The 18,352-nt window shown below is 41.2% G+C and overlaps 1 protein-coding gene across 1 annotated transcript in view; it reads left to right on the top strand.

Moving 5' to 3' along the window:
• The first annotated feature begins 1,260 nt into the window (after positions 1-1,260).
• Positions 1,261-18,352, top strand: part of LOC110501288 (tomoregulin-2) — a 144,187-nt gene continuing 127,095 nt past the window's right edge. The window contains exon 1 of the mRNA XM_021578736.2: positions 1,261-2,021. Within this exon, the coding sequence (XP_021434411.1) occupies positions 1,835-2,021 (187 nt within the window). The 5' untranslated portion in view covers positions 1,261-1,834. The remainder of the gene's footprint in view (positions 2,022-18,352) is intronic.

Genomic DNA, 18,352 nt, shown 5'->3' with positions numbered 1-18,352 from the left:
GCTACCTAATGGCTATTTAAAAAATATCTTTATAGATAATATAAATATATACATTTTCCATCGCATTTAGAGCCGCCTACATCAATGAGATCATCAAAAACATGTTGAAATAGCATTAGACTTAATTTGCTTGCTAGCTTTCTTACCTAAAAGAAGAAGTGCCTTGCCGGGAGTCCTCCATGTTGTAATGTGGCTACAAACTAGCTACCTGGTTATGTAAACTTCACGTGTTATGGGTCCCGCCTTCAATTTAGGTAGTCAGTCAAAGTCATTGTTGTAATTAATTGGTCAATAATGCTGCCAATCATATTTGAGTATCAAGTCTTTGTAGATTTGCAAGCCCACATATCTCATTTCGTGCAAGCACAGGTGCAATTCCAGGGAGCACTGGCAAGTATACCGTGAGCAGGGGGATGCATGTCGACACTTAATTTCTTGCGCTCAATTGCACTTTCTGGGCACGCAACATTTTGGTCTGAGCTCTTAACTCCTCAACATGACCCTCTGCGTCCTCGAGATATATATATATATATATATATATATATATATATATATATATATATATATATATATATATATATTTATCTCAACCCTCTCCAACTGTGCTCAACATTATTTCCCGCGCACTCGACATTGCCCCCTGTGCCTTCGAATTATGAGACGGAAATTACCTATAGGCATATTTACCATTGGGTCCATTGGCTAATTGAGTGAGAGAGAGAGAGGAGGGGGGTACAAAATGGGAGCCAGTTGCCCATCCCTGTTCTAAGGCGTAAAAATAACAGTGCCTTTGTGTCTGACAGGATATCAATTACTGGGTCGAAGCAGCTATGGCAACAATATGTCTGAGAATAATATTTCGAATATTGAGGTATTTTGGCATACTGTGGGACAGGCAACTCAGTGACGGACACCGCATTATTTCATAGCAAAGCAACAATCCAAGCCCCAGCTGGACGAATCGATTTCTGCAACCTTTTTAAATGCAAGTGGCCAATTAGATTGTGAGTGCATATCTTCCCACCCTTCCTGCATGGTTCAGCTGTGACTAGAGCCGAATCCCGCTCGTTCCAAGCCCAAACAGTAAACAGACACTGACCGTTGTGTCCACCACAAAGCCGTATCTCACTCCTTCCTCTCCTTCTCCATCGCATAGCATTCTTCTCTCTCCTCCAATCAACGTTCTATAATTACCGAGAACCCCCTCCCCCCTCTCTTTCGCATCCGCCACCACGTGATCATAACCAGACCGGTAACCTGCTGCTGGTGGGCGCAACGCGGATTCCAGAGAAATGAGGAGGCGAGCGCAACAGACAGACTCACTGCGCGTCTGAACACAACTACGAGGGGAGCGCTTGTCAAGGAAGCCCGTGACATTTCTGGATATTACTAGGACGTATCCGTATCGAAACCGAGTGATATAAACAGTATTTGTTTCAATTCCTTCCACCAACCCCTTTTTCCCATCTTTATTTTCTCTCCTCATCGTTGAGCATCCTTCCTCTACCTGCCTGCCCGTCCTCTTTCACTGGTTTACCTGGCTAACTTTCCCCTTGACAACATCCCACACACCCTCCATTGCCCGCCCCCTCCCCCCACCAGACCTTTTCACTCGAACCCCCTTCATATTGTAGCTGCGCCACCTCGAATCGGGCGGAACCCGTTGGTTACTCTACAGCACTTAATGGGGCACGCTTTCTTGCACGGAAGATGTCCCTTTCTTGGTCACTGAGCGCCCCGGTGAAACAGCCAACGTCTGGACCGGAGTTGTTGGTGCGTGTCTGCCTCTTTTGCCCAGCTCGCTTGTGTTGTCGGGGTGCGCCGCTGAACTGAGATGGGTCTATCGGTGGCGGCGGCGGCACTACAGGAGCCCCGACGCCCGCACCAGTGGAGCCGGACAGTAGGAGATTGGGTCTGGATCACCGTCGTTTCGTTTTTAGCCACTTTACCTGTAGAGCAACTTTGCGCTTTCCCGTCATCCCTCAGCGACTGTCAGACGCCTACCGGCTGGAACTGCTCTGGTAAGAAAGCCAAGGACTCGGGGGCATTTCTTTGGGCTACATTATCTCCGTGATAGTCGGTTCTGTCAGCCTGTTCCAGATGTTCGCATTGGTACGCAGGGCGCCTGATAGTTTTTGTGGTAACGGTAATAAAAGTCCTAATGCATATGGAAATTTGGTGTGGACAGGCTAATAGATTATCGAAGGCATTGTCTGCAAGTAGCATCGTTTGGGTTTTTGAGTAAAACATTATTCCAAATAGCCAAGGAGTGAGGATGGTCATCAGCCCTCGAGAATTTCAGGGTTGCCTAAAGGTCCCATTATTTTATAATACGATATGGCTTTATCATCGACAACATACACATGGGATTAATCGCATTTTTTTTCTGATATACCAAAGTGGCACATTGATGTAAATGTCCATGAAATTAAATGTTTACCTTTCTTGCATTGTTTCGCTTATTAATCAATTAATTAGCCATATTTGGCTATTATTATAACTATCCTATTTTATTATTATTATTATTTGTCAATGTTGTTGCGGAATCATTTGCGCGGTGCAAAATTTTGAATTGCAGTTATTTCTCAACATGAATTCCTCAAGTGATGAACCTGTGCCACATTCTAGTTTATATTTTAGACTCCCCAAGAGTCTACAGTGGTCTGAAATCCTCCTATACACTTCTATCAATGTCTCCAAGTGTATGTTTGATTAATTTTAATAACTCATGAATAACGTATTATTTCTTAACTTGTGAGCAATTGGAAATGTCACCAAAGACAATATTTAACCCATTGCACACACTACAATGCATGTATTTGTTCACTATAGGCTCCATTTAAATTGTGTAATCTGTAGATTACCAGAATACAGGTAGCCTATTTGTCTGTTCTTTAGCCTACTGTACGGCGAAATATAGCATTTTCTTTTAATCTACCTGGCGCTGTTCCGTTACCTGCAGGAGTTTCATTTAGTGCTACCCGGAATATGAACCTTACTGATTTTTTTATAGCCCGGTGTAATGTAAACTGGTTTTCCATTTTCTGTGCCAAACCGTTAAAAACATGGTCGCGAGGCTGTAAAGCACGTCCGCGCGAAAGCCTGCCTTTGTAAATCATCTGACTATGCCGTCGTAGATTTTCTGTCGCATTTCTAAATTTGAATCCTAAAATAGCCTCAGCCCTTTACCCCACATTTGAGAACAGTAGGCCTGAGTGCTAGAGCATTATTCAATACCCACTGGTTTTGCATCGTGCAGTTATCACTGTTATTTAGCTTGTAGTTTACATAAAATGCAAAATGATTGTGTTGACAATTTATTATTTTCGTTAATCCATATACTTGGACCTGTAGCCTTCAACTAATTTTCTTCATAAGCATATGAATGTACTTGAGAAAAGCACTCTCTACTAACCCCCAGTCCAATTACCCATCAGGTTGCCTATTATCACACAAGAAATGTAGATAAACAAATAGACACTGGATTTGTATTGTTTAGCAAGAATATTCTAACAAGCTATGCATTTAAGTGGAAATGAATGCAGAGCACTACCTGAAAATCGTAGGCTTCGAGGTCTGAATGCTTTAAAGCCAACATTAAATATTTGGCCAACATTGCCAGAGTAACAGGTTACGATGGTAATCTTGGGACCAGGGGACTAAATATGCTATCCTGAATGCGTTTTATGTCCCATTTCCTCAGCAAGTGAGGAAAGACTTGGGTGCGTCCCAAATGGCACCGTATTCTCTATTAGGTACACTACGTTTGACCAGGGCCCATAGGGCTATGGGCAAAAGTAGTGCACTATATAGGGAATAGGGTGTCATTTGGGACATATGCTTGGTAGCTAAGCTATTACTGAACCGCTGTAGATAATTAGGTCAAAGCTCTGTCGTTTATCAACCCCGCTTTGCATCCCTCGTTTCTCTCTAATGGTCTGGACTAGACTTGACTTAAGAGACTTATTTTAGTCGTATTGCCTTTTCACATCCTGAATGTCTATCTTATTAATGGATTCATATAACTAGTTCCACTTTGTTTTTTAGGGTCTAAACTTTGTGACTGTGGTGTAGTAGCAATGGATTGTATGTGTGTGTGTGTGTGTGTGTGTGTGTGTGTGTTCATAGGCCTAACCAACATGGTTGTGAATGTGAATGCGTTGTTGTTGTTGATGATGATGAAGATCCTCTTAGGGGGCTGTGTCTGAGCTTTTATCCCTCCCAACATGAAAATGTAACAAGTGACACATTGTCCATTATGAACATGAATGGTAATCCTCAATGATGCAAAACACTGAACCCATAAATAGCAGCTGGACTCAATGGAAGCCGCCTTCCTCGTCATGGTCTATATAAACCAATGATATAATGAATGGACGTTTTCAACACCATGTCCATGGCTGCTTTGACATGACACTGAAAATACTTTGATTGCAAAGCAGGAAATGCATTAGTTGTCCTCATATCCTTCTTTAATGGTAATATAAATAATAATAATATCTGCCATTTAGTGAAGCTTTTATCCAAAAGGTGTGTGTGTCCCTGGTGTCAAACACAAATTGTGTCTATTGGTGCAGGTTATTATCGTGTAATTACCATTTTACTATGTCAATTCTGATTTTAGGATGATCTTATCTTGAAATACCCGTGACACAGTCTTCAATAGAGATTGTGGACTGAAAAACTACTAGGATAATAAACAGTATGTTGTTAATTCCATCAACATGTTTTTAAAAATTTGTGTTACATCTTTAGCAACTGAGCTGTTTCCCTAAAGCAGTAAAACACTGTTGCTCTAAAACTGACCAACGAAACGTAACTCTCTGTGAATATGAAGTCATTGGTTTAATAAGAGGCAACGTTTGCAGATATTTCCACAAGCTGGTGAGACTCTCTCGAGTTCATACAGTCAGTGTTTATATTGCACTTCATTAATAACCACCATTGTAAAAATAAATAAAAACATTGAATGCGAGAAACCAGATCCAATAGAATTATCAGTGGCCCAAGGTCAACAGAATCTCTGCCTCTGAGGATAGAGGTGGAAAATCCTTCTCTTCACAAGCTGCCCTACATGCATTATACACAGAAAAAGATAGCTGAACTCAGGAGATTGGGAATTATGTGGCGAGAAAGGCCCATTATCATCTAATCGAAACAGGATAAAAAATTGCTAGGTTTACAGATGTAGGATCTTAATTTGATCATCCCGTTGCAGGATAACTTCCCTGCTATGCAGGAAATGTAAAATGTGCAGTTTATTTGCGGTTTAAATGGGCTTCTGAAGTTTGTTTCCATTTAGAAATTTCGGACTTGATTTTCCCTTACAAAAATGTTTGTTAATTATAATCCACATAATTCACATTTCCTGTTGCTGCAGGATTATTTTCATGCTGTAGCAAATTGACTGAAATTAAGATCCTAGATCTGTAATTGTTGACTGCTTGCCTCCAGCAACCTTTCAAACAGGCCTTTTAAGATGTATAAATCACCATAGATTAACTCATGGCCATGACCTGAGTTCCCCCTTTCATTTACACATGAGAGATCAGAAAGAGTGCTCTTGAACACATAAATCCCCCGCTCTTTGCAATGCTTGTTACCACTAACAAGCAATGGTTCTCTTATAGGAGAAACAATTCAAACCTGTAGCCAGGAACTATGACATACTTGATGTAAGAATGAGGTCAACATGTTCTACATTTCTAATTGATTCCTTACATTTTTTTTACCAACACAAGGCTTGAAAACAGGGAATGTCCTATAGAGCTATCTGGCTCTGTGACAGATGCAGTTCCACGTATGTTGGTGACGCATTGACCTGTGGAGAAATTGCTTTGGGTTGCATAAGTGCTTTGCTTGCCATGTTAATAGTTGGCATATAAACATCACCTTTTGCATATTTGATGTTTGCCAGCTTGTTTTGGTAAATTATTTAGTTCACTGTAATCTCCTCCTTTAACAGTGGGTGGGGCATAGGAAGTACAAATAGTCTTGGCCTCTGACATGGCATATTTTGCAGCTAAGAGCACATTAGGCCTGAAGCAATATACAGATGTAGGATCTTAATTCGACCAGTATTGTCACAGCAAAATAATCCTGCAGCAACAGGATTTTAACGTTTAGTCCATAATGTTGTTTGATGGGTGGTTAAAATATAAGCTGGCCAAAATGAGGCTGCATGAAAAGTGCAAAACTGTTAATATAACTGTGTGTTAGTGTGGGTTTTCAGTGAATTTATGTAAATCACGAAGCTCATCTGCAATTCTCAGCAACAACAGAGTGATCAAATTAAGATCCTACATAAATGTTTTATGTTGTGGAGGTGCCGGTGGGGCTCCAACTAGTGTTGCTCTAGTAAATAATGGCCTGATGGAAACAAAGCACACCCTCACATGATTGGTTCATAGTTCAATGACGACATTAGCAGCTCACTATGTGTGAATGTACAGTGCCTTGCGAAAGTATTCGGCCCCCTTGAACTTTGCGACCTTTTGCCACATTTCAGGCTTCAAACATAAAGAAATAAAACTGTATTTTTTTGTGAAGAATCAACAACAAGTGGGACACAATCATGGAGTGGAACGACATTTATTGGATATTTCAAACTTTTTTAACAAATCAAAAACTGAAAAATTGGGCGTGCAAAATTATTCAGCCCCTTTACTTTTAGTGCAGCAAACTCTCTCCAGAAGTTCAGTGAGGATCTCTGAATGATCCAATGTTGACCTAAATGACTAATGATGATAAATACAATCCACCTGTGTGTAATCAAGTCTCCGTATAAATGCACCTGCACTGTGATAGTCTCAGAGGTCCGTTAAAAGCGCAGAGAGCATCATGAAGAACAAGGAACACACCAGGCAGGTCCGAGATACTGTTGTGAAGAAGTTTAAAGTCGGATTTGGATACAAAAAGATTTCCCAAGCTTTAAACATCCCAAGGAGCACTGTACAAGCGATAATATTGAAATGGAAGGAGTATCAGACCACTGCAAATCTACCAAGACCTGGCCGTACCTCTAAACTTTCAGCTTATACAAGGAGAAGACTGATCAGAGATGCAGCCAAGAGGCCCATGATCACTCTGGATGAACTGCAGAGATCTACAGCTGAGGTGGGAGACTCTGTCCATAGGACAACAATCAGTCGTATATTGCACAAATCTGGCCTTATGGAAGAGTGGCAAGAAGAAAGCCATTTCTTAAAGATATCCATAAAAAGTGTTGTTTAAAGTTTGCCAAAAGCCACCTGGGAGACACACCAAACATGTGGAAGAAGGTGCTCTGGTCAGATGAAACCAAAATTGAACTTTTTGGCAACAATGCAAAACGTTATGTTTGGCGTAAAAGCAACACAGCTGAACACACCATCCCCACTGTCAAACATGGTGGTGGCAGCATCATGGTTTGGGCCTGCTTTTCTTCAGCAGGGACAGGGAAGATGGTTAAAATTGATGGGAAGATGGATGGAGCCAAATACAGGACCATTCTGGAAGAAAACCTGATGGAGTCTGCAAAAGACCTGAGACTGGGACGGAGATTTGTCTTCCAACAAGACAATGATCCAAAACATAACGCAAAATCTACAATGGAATGGTTCAATAATAAACATATCCAGGTGTTAGAATGGCCAAGTCAAAGTCCAGACCTGAATCCAATCGAGAATCTGTGGAATGAACTGAAAACTGCTGTTCACAAATGCTCTCCATCCAACCTCACTGAGCTCGAGCTGTTTTGCAAGGAGGAATGGAAAAAAATGTCAGTCTCTCGATGTGCAAAACTGATAGAGACATACCCCAAGCGACTTACAGCTGTAATCGCAGCAAAAGGTGGCGCTACAAAGTATTAACTTAAGGGGGCTGAATAATTTTGCACGCCCAATTTTTCAGTTTTTGATTTGTTAAAAAAGTTTGAAATATCCAATAAATGTCGTTCCACTTCATGATTGTGTCCCACTTGTTGTTGATTCTTCACAAAAAAATACAGTTTTATATCTTTATGTTTGAAGCCTGAAATGTGGCAAAAGGTCGCAAAGTTCAAGGGGGCCGAATACTTTCGCAAGGCACTGTTTGTATATGGATGGGTATTTTCACATAATTCTGGTTTAGGCTTGTGAGTGGGTAAGGTAATGGTTAGCGTAGGGGTTAGTATATTAACACGTCTGCTTTCGTCCAACTACCACTTGTGGCCTACAAGTCCTGTGCGTGAAGCGCTCAGCCACTCCAACCTACCAACCTGCTCACCAATTCCTGTAATGACTATTGCTGCATTTTCTAAGAATGCCAATATGTTAAAAGACACACAAATTGACCTCCCATAGACTCACTTCGAGGCAAGCAACACTGGACCATGCATGAAAGCACCAGCTGTTCTGGACGACTGTGTGATCATGCTTTCTGTATCCGGTGTAAGACCTTTAAACAGGTTAACATCCACAAGGCCAGACAGATTACCAGGACACATACTCAGAGCATGCGCTGACCAGCCAGCAAGTGTCTTCACTGACATTTTCAACCTCTCCCTGAACCAGTCTGTAATACCCACTTTTCAAGAAGACCATGATAGTTCCCGAGCTCAAGAACGCCAAGGTAACCTTCAAGTTCCTCAGTGTCCACATCCCTAAGGACCTATCATGGTCCAAACACACCAACACAGTCATGAAGAAGGTATACCAATGCCTCTTCCCTGTCAGGAGGCTGAAAATATTTTGCATAGGTCCCCAGGTCCTCAAAGTTTTACAGTTGCACCATCAAGAGCATCCTGACCGGTTGCATCACCGCCTGGTATGGTAACCGCTCGGCATCTGACCATAAGGCGCTACAGAGGGTAGTGCGTACGGCCCAGTACATCACTGGGGCCAAGCTTCCTGCCATCCAGGACCGAGAGTTGAAGTCGGAGGTTTACGTACACTTAGGTTGGAGTCATTAGAACTTGTTTTTCAGGCCATCCCAAGTGGCGCAGTGGTCTAAGGTGCTGCATCGCTGTGCCTCTAGAGATATTTGGTTCGAGTCCAGCCTCTGTCGCAGCGGTGAACAATTGGCCAAGCATTGTCCGGGTTAGGGAGGGTTTGGCCGGCAGGGATATCCTTGTCTCATCGCACACTAGCGACTCCTGTGGCGGGCCGGGTGCAGTGCACGCTGACACGGTCTCCAGGTGTACAGTGTTTCCTCCGACACATTGGTGCGGCTGGCTTCCGGGTTGGATGGGCATTGTGTCAAGAAGCTGTGCGGCTTGGTTGGGTTGTGTTTTTGGAGGACGCATGGCTCGACATCGACCTTCGCCTTTCCTGAGTCCGTACGGGAGTTGCAACAATGAGACAAGACCGTAACTACTACCAATTGGAAACTCCGAAAATGGGGAGAAAAAAGGGGTGAAATAAAAAACTATAAAAAATCGTTTTTCAGCAATTCCACAATTTCTTGTTAACAAACTATAGTTTTGGCAAGTCGGTTAGGACATCTACTTTGTGCATGACACATAATTTTCCAACAATTGTTTACAGACAAATTATTTCACTTATAATTCACTGTATTACCATTCCAGTGGGTCAGAAGTTTACATACACTAAGTTGACTGTGCCTTAAAACAGCTTGGAAAATTCCAGAAAATTATATCATGGGTTTAGAAGCTTCTGATAGGCTAATTGACATAATTTGAGTCAATTGGAGGTGTACCTGTGGATGTATTTTAAGGCCTACCTTCAAACTCAGTACCTCTTTGCTTGACATCATGTGAAAATCAGCTAAAGCATTTGTAGAAAATCAAGACTGGTTTATCCTTGCGAGCAATTTCCAAACGCCTGAAAGTACTCATCTGTACAAACAATAGTACGCAAGCATAAACACCATGGGACCGCGCAGCTGTCATACCGCTCAGAAAGGAGACGCATTCTGTCTCCTAGAGATGAAAAGTGCAATTCAATCCTAGAACATCAGCAAAGGACCTTGTTAAGATGCTGGAGGAAACCGATAGAAAAGTATCTACATCCACAGTAAAAACGAGTCCTGTATCGACATGCCCTGAATGGCCGCTCAGCAAGGAAGAAGCCACTGCAAAACTGTCATAAAAAAAGCCAGACTACGGTTTGCAACTGCACATGGGGACAAAGATCGTACATTTTGGAGAAATGTCCTCTGGTCTGATGAAACAACATTAGAATTTTTGGACATAATGACCATCGTTATGTTTGGAGCAAAAAGGGGAGGCTTGTAAGCCGAAGAACACCATCCCAACCGTGAAGCATTGGGGTGGCAGCATCATATTGTGGGGGTGCTTTGCTGCAGGAGGGACTGGTGCACTTCACAAAATAGATGGCATCATGAGTTAGGAAAATTATGTGGATATATTGAAGCAACATCTCAAGACATCAATCAGGAAGTTAAAGTTTGGTCGCAAATGGGTCTTCCAAATGGACAATGACCCCAAGCATAACTTCCAAAGTTGTGGCAAAATGGCTTAAGGACAACAAAGTCAAGGTATTGGAGAGGCCATCACAAAGCCCTGACCTCAATCCTATGGAAAATTTGTGGGCAGAGCTGAAAAAGCCTGTGTGAGCAAGGAGGCCTACAAACCTGACTGTTACACCAGCTCTGTAAGGAAGAATGGGCCAACATACACCCAACTAATTGTGGGAAGCTTGTGGAAGTCTACCTGAAACGTTTGACCCAAGTTAAACAATTTCAAGGCAATGCCTCCAAATACTAATGATTGTATATAAACTTCTGACCCACTGGGAATGTGCTGAAATAAATAATTATCTCTACTATTATGACCTAAAACAGGGAATTGTTACTAGGATTTAATGTCAGAAATGGTGAAAATCTGAGTTTAAATTTATTTGGCTAAGGTGTATGTTAAATTCCGGTGTCAGAGGAAAGCCCAAAAAACTGTCAAAGACTCCAGTCACCCAAGTCCTAGACTGTTTTCTCTGCTACCGCACGGCAAGCGGTACCGGAGCGCCAAGACTAGGACCAAAAGGCTCCTTTTAACAGATTCTACCCCAAACCATAACACTGATGAACAATTAACCAAATGGCCACCGGATATTTACAATCTCTATTGCACTCCACACTGGCCTTTCCCTCCTGGACAAAAGTAACACCTACGTGAGAATGCTGTTCATTGATTACAGCTCAGCGTTCAACATTGTGCTGCCCTCCAAGCTCATCACTAAGCTAAGGACGCTAGGATTTAACACCTCCCTCTGCAATTAGATACTGGAATTTCTGATGGGCCGCCCCCAGGTGGTGAGGGTAGGCAATAACATCCTCCATGGTGACCCTCAACACATGCTTAGCCCCCTCCTGTACTCCACATTCACCCATGACTGCATGTCCCATTCGACTCCAACACCATCATTAAGTTTACTGACGACACAATGGTGGTAGGCCTGATCACAGATGACGATGAGACAGCCTACAGGGAGGAGGTCAGAGACCTGGCAGTGTGGTGCCAGGACAACAACTTCTCCCTCAACGTTAGCAAGACAAAGGAGCTGATCGTGGGCTACAGGAAACGGAGGGCCGAGCACGCCCCCATTCACATATACATGGCTGTTGTAGTGGAGATGGTCAGGAGCTTCGAGTTCCTCGGTGTCCACATCCCTAAGGACTTATCCTTATCCAAACACACCAACACAGTCACGAAGAGGGTATACCAATGCCTCTTCCCCCTCAGGAGGCTGAAAATATTTTGCATAGGTCCCCAGGTCCTCAAAGTTCTACAGTTGCACCATCAAGAGCATCCTGACCAGTTGCATCAGTTGAAGTCGGAGGTTTGCATACACTTAGGTTGGAGTCATTAGAACTTGTTTTTCAGGCCATCCCAAGTGGCGCAGTGGTCTAAGGCGCTGCATCGCTGTGCCTCTAGAGATTCTGGGTTTGAGACTGGCTTGGTATTGCAAGTGCTTGGCATCCGAACACAAGGCGCTACAGATTGTAGTGCGAACATCACTGGGGCCAAGTACATCACTGGGGCCAATCGTCCTGTCACCCAGGACTTCTATACCAGGCGGTGTCAGAGGAAGGCCCTAAAAATGGTCAAAGTCTTTATCCACCCAGGTCACAAGGTGTTCTCTCTGCTACCATATGGCAAGTGGTACCGGAGCGCTAAGTCTTGGACCAAAAGTTTCCTGAACAGCTTCTACCCCAAATCCATAAGACTGCTGTTAATTAGATGTTCTGCTTTCACCCCCTACCTATATGTACATAGTACTTCAGTCAATCACCTAACCAAACCTACATGTACATCTGACCTCAATCAATCACCCAAACTACCTCGTACCTCAGCACACTGACTCGGTACCGGTACCGGTACTCCATGTATGTAGCCTTGCTGTTGTATTGTGTTATTATCTTTTTATCTATTTGTTAATCTTCTTACTTTTTAACTGTACTGTTTGGGAAAGGGCTCGTAAGTAAGCATTTCACGGTAAAGTCTTCACTTGTTGTATTCAGCACATGACAAATAAAACATTTGATTTAATTTAATTTGTTTCCTTAGTTTTTTTTTTCAGTTAGCAAATGTTAGCTACAAGCAGCTCACCGATTCATATTGTTCCCGAAGGCAGTAGTGTAACACAGGGTCAAAATACACTGAGCAACAACGAGAACTGTTACTGCTACTGTACCTGAAATTCTATGCTGGACCAACCCATAAATGTCTGTCAGGGAGACACAACCTCAAGCCTGCACACACTGTATGAATTGTACCTTTAGTTTTCCAGGTTGGGCTATATATTTGAGTCTTGTTAATTTGTGATTTTCGAGAAATCCAAGTATGTCTCGAAAAGAAACACGGCAAGTTCTGAGATTCAATGTCTTTTGAAAAAAAAAAAAATCTCACCCATTCTTTTTTCTTTCCGTTTTTTCAGAAAATACGTGGATTGCAATACTTTCAGCCTAAAACTATGAGAACACCAGACACTTTCGGCTTCACTACTGAATGTCCTAGATGTTGGCAGTCTGTAGCTCTGACTGTGTCTTTGAGTCTATGGCTTTGGGTCTGACTGTGCAGTAATTTATCTGATTATGTAACCGCTATGACTGTGACTTGCTTTTTGTGTCTGACAGTCAGCAAAGCACAGCTATTGAGTCTGTATTCCTATCTGGTATCTATTTGACTCTTTGGTCCACATTCATTCACAGATAAATTCAGACTGCACTGCGGGTGCACTTACGAGCATTAAAACCACCACACCTCACAAGCTGTAGAAACTAGTTGTCATACAAGCTTTCCCCTCACTCTTACGGACATTGACATTAGATATTGACACATAACCACACCTGTCCTTAAAGTTGAAATCTGTTTCGGTGAAACTGCCACGTCCATTTGCGATATTACAAAAACGTTACTTCAAATATGGAACAAAGTTTTTTTTTCTCCATCGAACATCATTGTACATCACTGCACGCGGGATAAAACAGCAGAGTATGTATTGCAATTGTTTTTTATTTTTTTTACGTTGTTGGATGCTCATCCTCCTTTTCAAAAACAAAACAATAACAAATGGTCTGGGGTGGATCTCAGCTTTAAAATACAAAACATTCTGACTAATCCTACAGTGGGGTTTACATTCATCTGAGATTGATTGTTACTGTCTTTGTGTCTTCATATGAAATGTATTATTTCGTCAATTTACAGTCAACCATTGAAGTGTAGTAATTGCTCCCTAAGTGTATTTGAAATATGTATCTTTCTATTATCATTTTATCTTTCAATATGTTGTCCTGCAAACAGTTGGGGTTTTTCAAGGGAATTTTTCTACAATTAACTTGTCTGTTTAATATGCCTATACTGTATATAAACATATGTACAGTACTCCTACGCTGAGTTATATATTATTACATATATTGATCTTAATGTGGTGCCATTTCTAAAGGCAGTTTATTGCATTCCATGAGCTATTTTTGACAAGTAGGATAAATTACCTCTCTAAACTCCTAGGGCTCTGCTCATGTGTCACATTTGACACCTGCTTAGTAAATCCTTATGCAACTTGCATGCCATGTATTCTAACATATTACCCAAGGAAACACAACTTGAAGTGATTTAGGCTAATTGTTTTCTGTCAACGGTAGAAGAGAAACAGCTCCATCTTTGAGGGTGGGTCAAGTTTATGTTTCAAAGGCGTGTTTTTGAGGTGATTGTGGATTACTTAGCAGATTTCGAGAAGTATGCTATTTTAGGAAAATTTTGTTGAAATTAGCTGGTGCTATTTTCCCCATTTCTTCTGTAAATTCTGGATTGCCTACGGGCGATTCCCCACGAAACTAGAACAAAAAAAGTCTATGAACATTTAATCAATAGAAGGTTCCTTTGGAGGAAGGATTGTTGACATACATTTGACATTTGTATCTTAAAGCATAATTGAGAAATTATTAATTGAAGTTGGAACATTTATGACATTTTGGCCATACCCAGGCCTCCTTTAAGATAATGTTTCATCTGTAGGTACTACAAAGCAAAAATTGGTGTCATATGACATATAATTAGTATTTTATTTTCATGAATCATTTTCTTACATACATTTATGAAAATGTAATAATATAAACATGAATATAGATTTTTTATTTGGCAAATTGTTTTATATATTGTTGAACATAATATACTCTATACTCAAAGTTTCAGAGTGGGATCTATGATAGTTTTAAAGTTATGGTCCATTTTATACAGAGACATTTGCTTAGTGACATTTGTAACCATCCTCCTCTTCTTCTCTGGAAGAGCCTCCACTTCACTCTACCTAACTTTGTTTTCGCCCCAAATAATAGCACATTTTTTGTCAATGTGTTGTATAAAAGACTACGGCTTCTCGGTTTCAAATGGACACCCTTTGAGACCACTTTGACATTTGACAGAGACATACATTGCTTAGTCGGCAATGTAACCAACCACATGCCTTCTTTTACCACCACCAGCAGAGGGTGACCATTTTGAATCCATTTTCACATTCACTCTATTGGAAATGGATCATAACTCTACAAGTACAGTGCCTTGCGAAAGTATTCGGCCCCCTTGAACTTTGCGACCTTTTGCCACATTTCAGGCTTCAAACATAAAGATATAAAACTGTATGTTTTTGTGAAGAATCTACAACAAGTGGGACACAATCATGAAGTGGAACAACATTTATTTGATATTTCAAACTTTTTTAACAAATCAAAAACTGAAAAATTGGGCGTGCAAAATTATTCAGCCCCTTTACTTTCAGTGCAGCAAACTCTCTCCAGGAGTTCAGTGAGGATCTGAGAATGATCCAATGTTGACCTAAATGACTAATGATGATAAATACAATCCACCTGTGTGTAATCAAGTCTCCGTATGAATGCACCTGCACTGTGATAGTCTCAGAGGTCAGTTAAAAGCGCAGAGAGCATCATGAAGAACAAGGAACACACCAGGCAGGTCCGAGATACTGTTGTGAAGAAGTTTAAAGCCGGATTTGGATACAAACAGATTTCCCAAGCTTTAAACATCCCAAGGAACACTGTGCAAGCGATAATATTGAAATGGAAGGAGTATCAGACCACTGCAAATCTACCAAGACCTGGCCGTCCCTCTAAACTTTCAGCTCATACAAGGAGAAGACTGATCAGGGATGCAGCCAAGAGGCCCATGATCACTCTGGATGAACTGCAGAGATCTACAGCTGAGGTGGGAGACTCTGTCCATAGGACAACAATCAGTCGTATATTGCACAAATCTGGCCTTCATGGAAGAGTGGCAAGGATATCCATAAAATGTGTCGTTTAAAGTTTGCCACAAGCCACCTGGGAGACATACCAAACATGTGGAAGAAGGTGCTCTGGTCAGATGAAACCAAAATTGAACTTTTTGGCAACAATGCAAAACGTTATGTTTGGCGTAAAAGCAACACAGCTGAACACACCATCCCCACTGTCAAACATGGTGGTGGCAGCATCATGGTTTGGGCCTGCTTTTCTTCAGCAGGGACAGGGAATATGGTTAAAATTGATGGGAAGATGGATGGAGCCAAATACAGGACCATTCTGGAAGAAAACCTGATGGAGTCTGCAAAAGACCTGAGACTGGGACGGAGATTTGTCTTCCAACAAGACAATGATCCAAAACATAAAGCAAAATCTACAATGGAATGGTTCAAAAATAAACATATCCAGGTGTTTAGAATGGCCAAGTCAAAGTCCAGACCTGAATCCAATCGAGAATCTGTGGAAAGAACTGAAAACTGCTGTTCACAAATGCTCTCCATCCAACCACACTGAGCTCGAGCTGTTTTGCAAGGAGGAATGGGAAAAAATGTCAGTCTCTCGATGTGCAAAACTGATAGAGACATACCCCAAGCGACTTACAGCTGCATTCGCAGCAAAAGGTGGCGCTACAAAGTATTAACTTAAGGGGGCTGAATAATTTTGCACGCCCAATTTTTCAGTTTTTGATTTGTTAAAAAAGTTTGAAATATCCAATAAATGTCGTTCCACTTCATGATTGTGTCCCACTTGTTGTTGATTCTTCACAAAAAAAATACAGTTTTAAATCTTTATGTTTGAAGCCTGAAATGTGGCAAAAGGTCGCAAAGTTCAAGGGGGCCGAATACTTTCGCAAGGCACTGTAACAGAGATCACACTCTGGAATGTTCAACTATATATATATATATATATATATATATATATATATATATATATATATATATATAAATATTGTGTAAATGTGACAAATCAAAAATGTTATGTTTTCAATATTCATGTTTTTATTTTTCAATAATCATAAATCAATCGAAGATGAAACATTATGGAGTCTTTAAGGAGGCCTGGGTCAGGCAAAAAAGTCACAAATATTCCAACTTCAATTAATTATTTCTCAAACATGCTTTAAGATACAAATGTAAAATATGTGTCAACAAATTTATTTTGTTCTAGTTTTGTGAGGAATCACCCCAACTGTATATGGCAAAAATACCATGGGATCGCCTGACTTTAGAACACTCCCAATGTATGAAAAAGGCTGACAAGTTTAATTTTGGAGTATTGTATTCTTGATGTGGGCATTTCTAAAGACTTGTTGGTGAGTAAGGTTTCTGGGACTAAGCAGGCTATTGTTAGTGTGCTGGGAATACGTGAACACCCCTGTTTCTTTCCAAGAAGTGAATTAGCCTGTAGCATGACTGCCACCATTCCTCTCCGCGTGAGTGTCACCCATGTGTCAGCCCCTTGCCACTTTCCCATGGCAACTCATAGGGCTCTCGTCTCATAAGTGCTTCAGTACAGCAGCCATATAATCCAAGTGTCACTCCGACGTCCATACTGCTGCTTCTGGCTGTATGATTATGTGGAGCCGATAAGAGCTAACACTTGCTGCCCATTAAGAACCCATGTAAATAGCAGGTTGGCTATTTTAGCATGCTAGACTCCTTTCCTCTGAGCAATGAGCACCATCCAGAGAAGAGAGCATTTAGGCTGATGGCAGGAGAGTTGGGCAGCACTCGGGACGGAAGTGCTGTCGCAATGTTTAATCCATCACCTTACTACCCATCACATCTTGAGAACAACATTGTCATGTAGCTGGCTAACAATCAACAACACATTAATTGCTGAGCTTTTAGAGGCCAAGTGCATGCCTCAGATTATTGCTGTTTTAATTTTATTTTGGAAGAAATGTCAAGCAGAAATTGCTCTTATGACTAATTTGGCTTTCTATTTGAGTAAAACATATCAAAAAGTGATAGTTTAGGTTATGCATAACTACATTGAATCCTCTTTCAAAAATGTTGATAATCTCTTATCTTTAATCTCAAAACGTGAAACACACATGCATAGATGAAAATGTATATTTAGTGTGCAGGTAACTGTACATGAATGACATGAATGTCAATTGTCCAACATTTTCTGAGCTAAGGTTGTATGACAAAAATGAGTGAATGTTGGACACAACACAAAAGAAGGCCAAGCCTAATTATCTATTAATGTAGGTTTTATGTATTATAATGAGGATAACCATCCTCCTCTTCTTCTCTGGAAGAGCCTCTACTTCACTCTACCTAACTTTGTTTTCGTCCCAAATAATAGCTCCTTTTTTTGTCAATGTGTTGTATAAAAGACTACGGCTTCTCGGTTTCAAATGGACGCTTTTAAGACCACTTTGACATTTGTAAGCAATGGGCTCAGGTAAAATAATAGCCTGGAGCTTTCTGTCCTGTCTCATGCCCATGAGACTGCTTGATTCGATTTGGGATGCTTCTTCTGAGTCATTTGATTTACCTAATTCAGACTGAATTGTATAAAATCCAACATTACGTTCCAAATGGCACCCTATTCCCTAACAGTGCATTACTTTTTGACAAGAGCCTAATAGGTCCTGGTCTAAAGTAGGACA

The sequence above is a fragment of the Oncorhynchus mykiss genome, chromosome 22 (genome assembly GCF_013265735.2).
Source record: "Oncorhynchus mykiss isolate Arlee chromosome 22, USDA_OmykA_1.1, whole genome shotgun sequence".
Taxonomy (NCBI): domain Eukaryota; kingdom Metazoa; phylum Chordata; class Actinopteri; order Salmoniformes; family Salmonidae; genus Oncorhynchus; species Oncorhynchus mykiss.
This window is presented reverse-complemented; position numbering and strand designations above follow the sequence as displayed.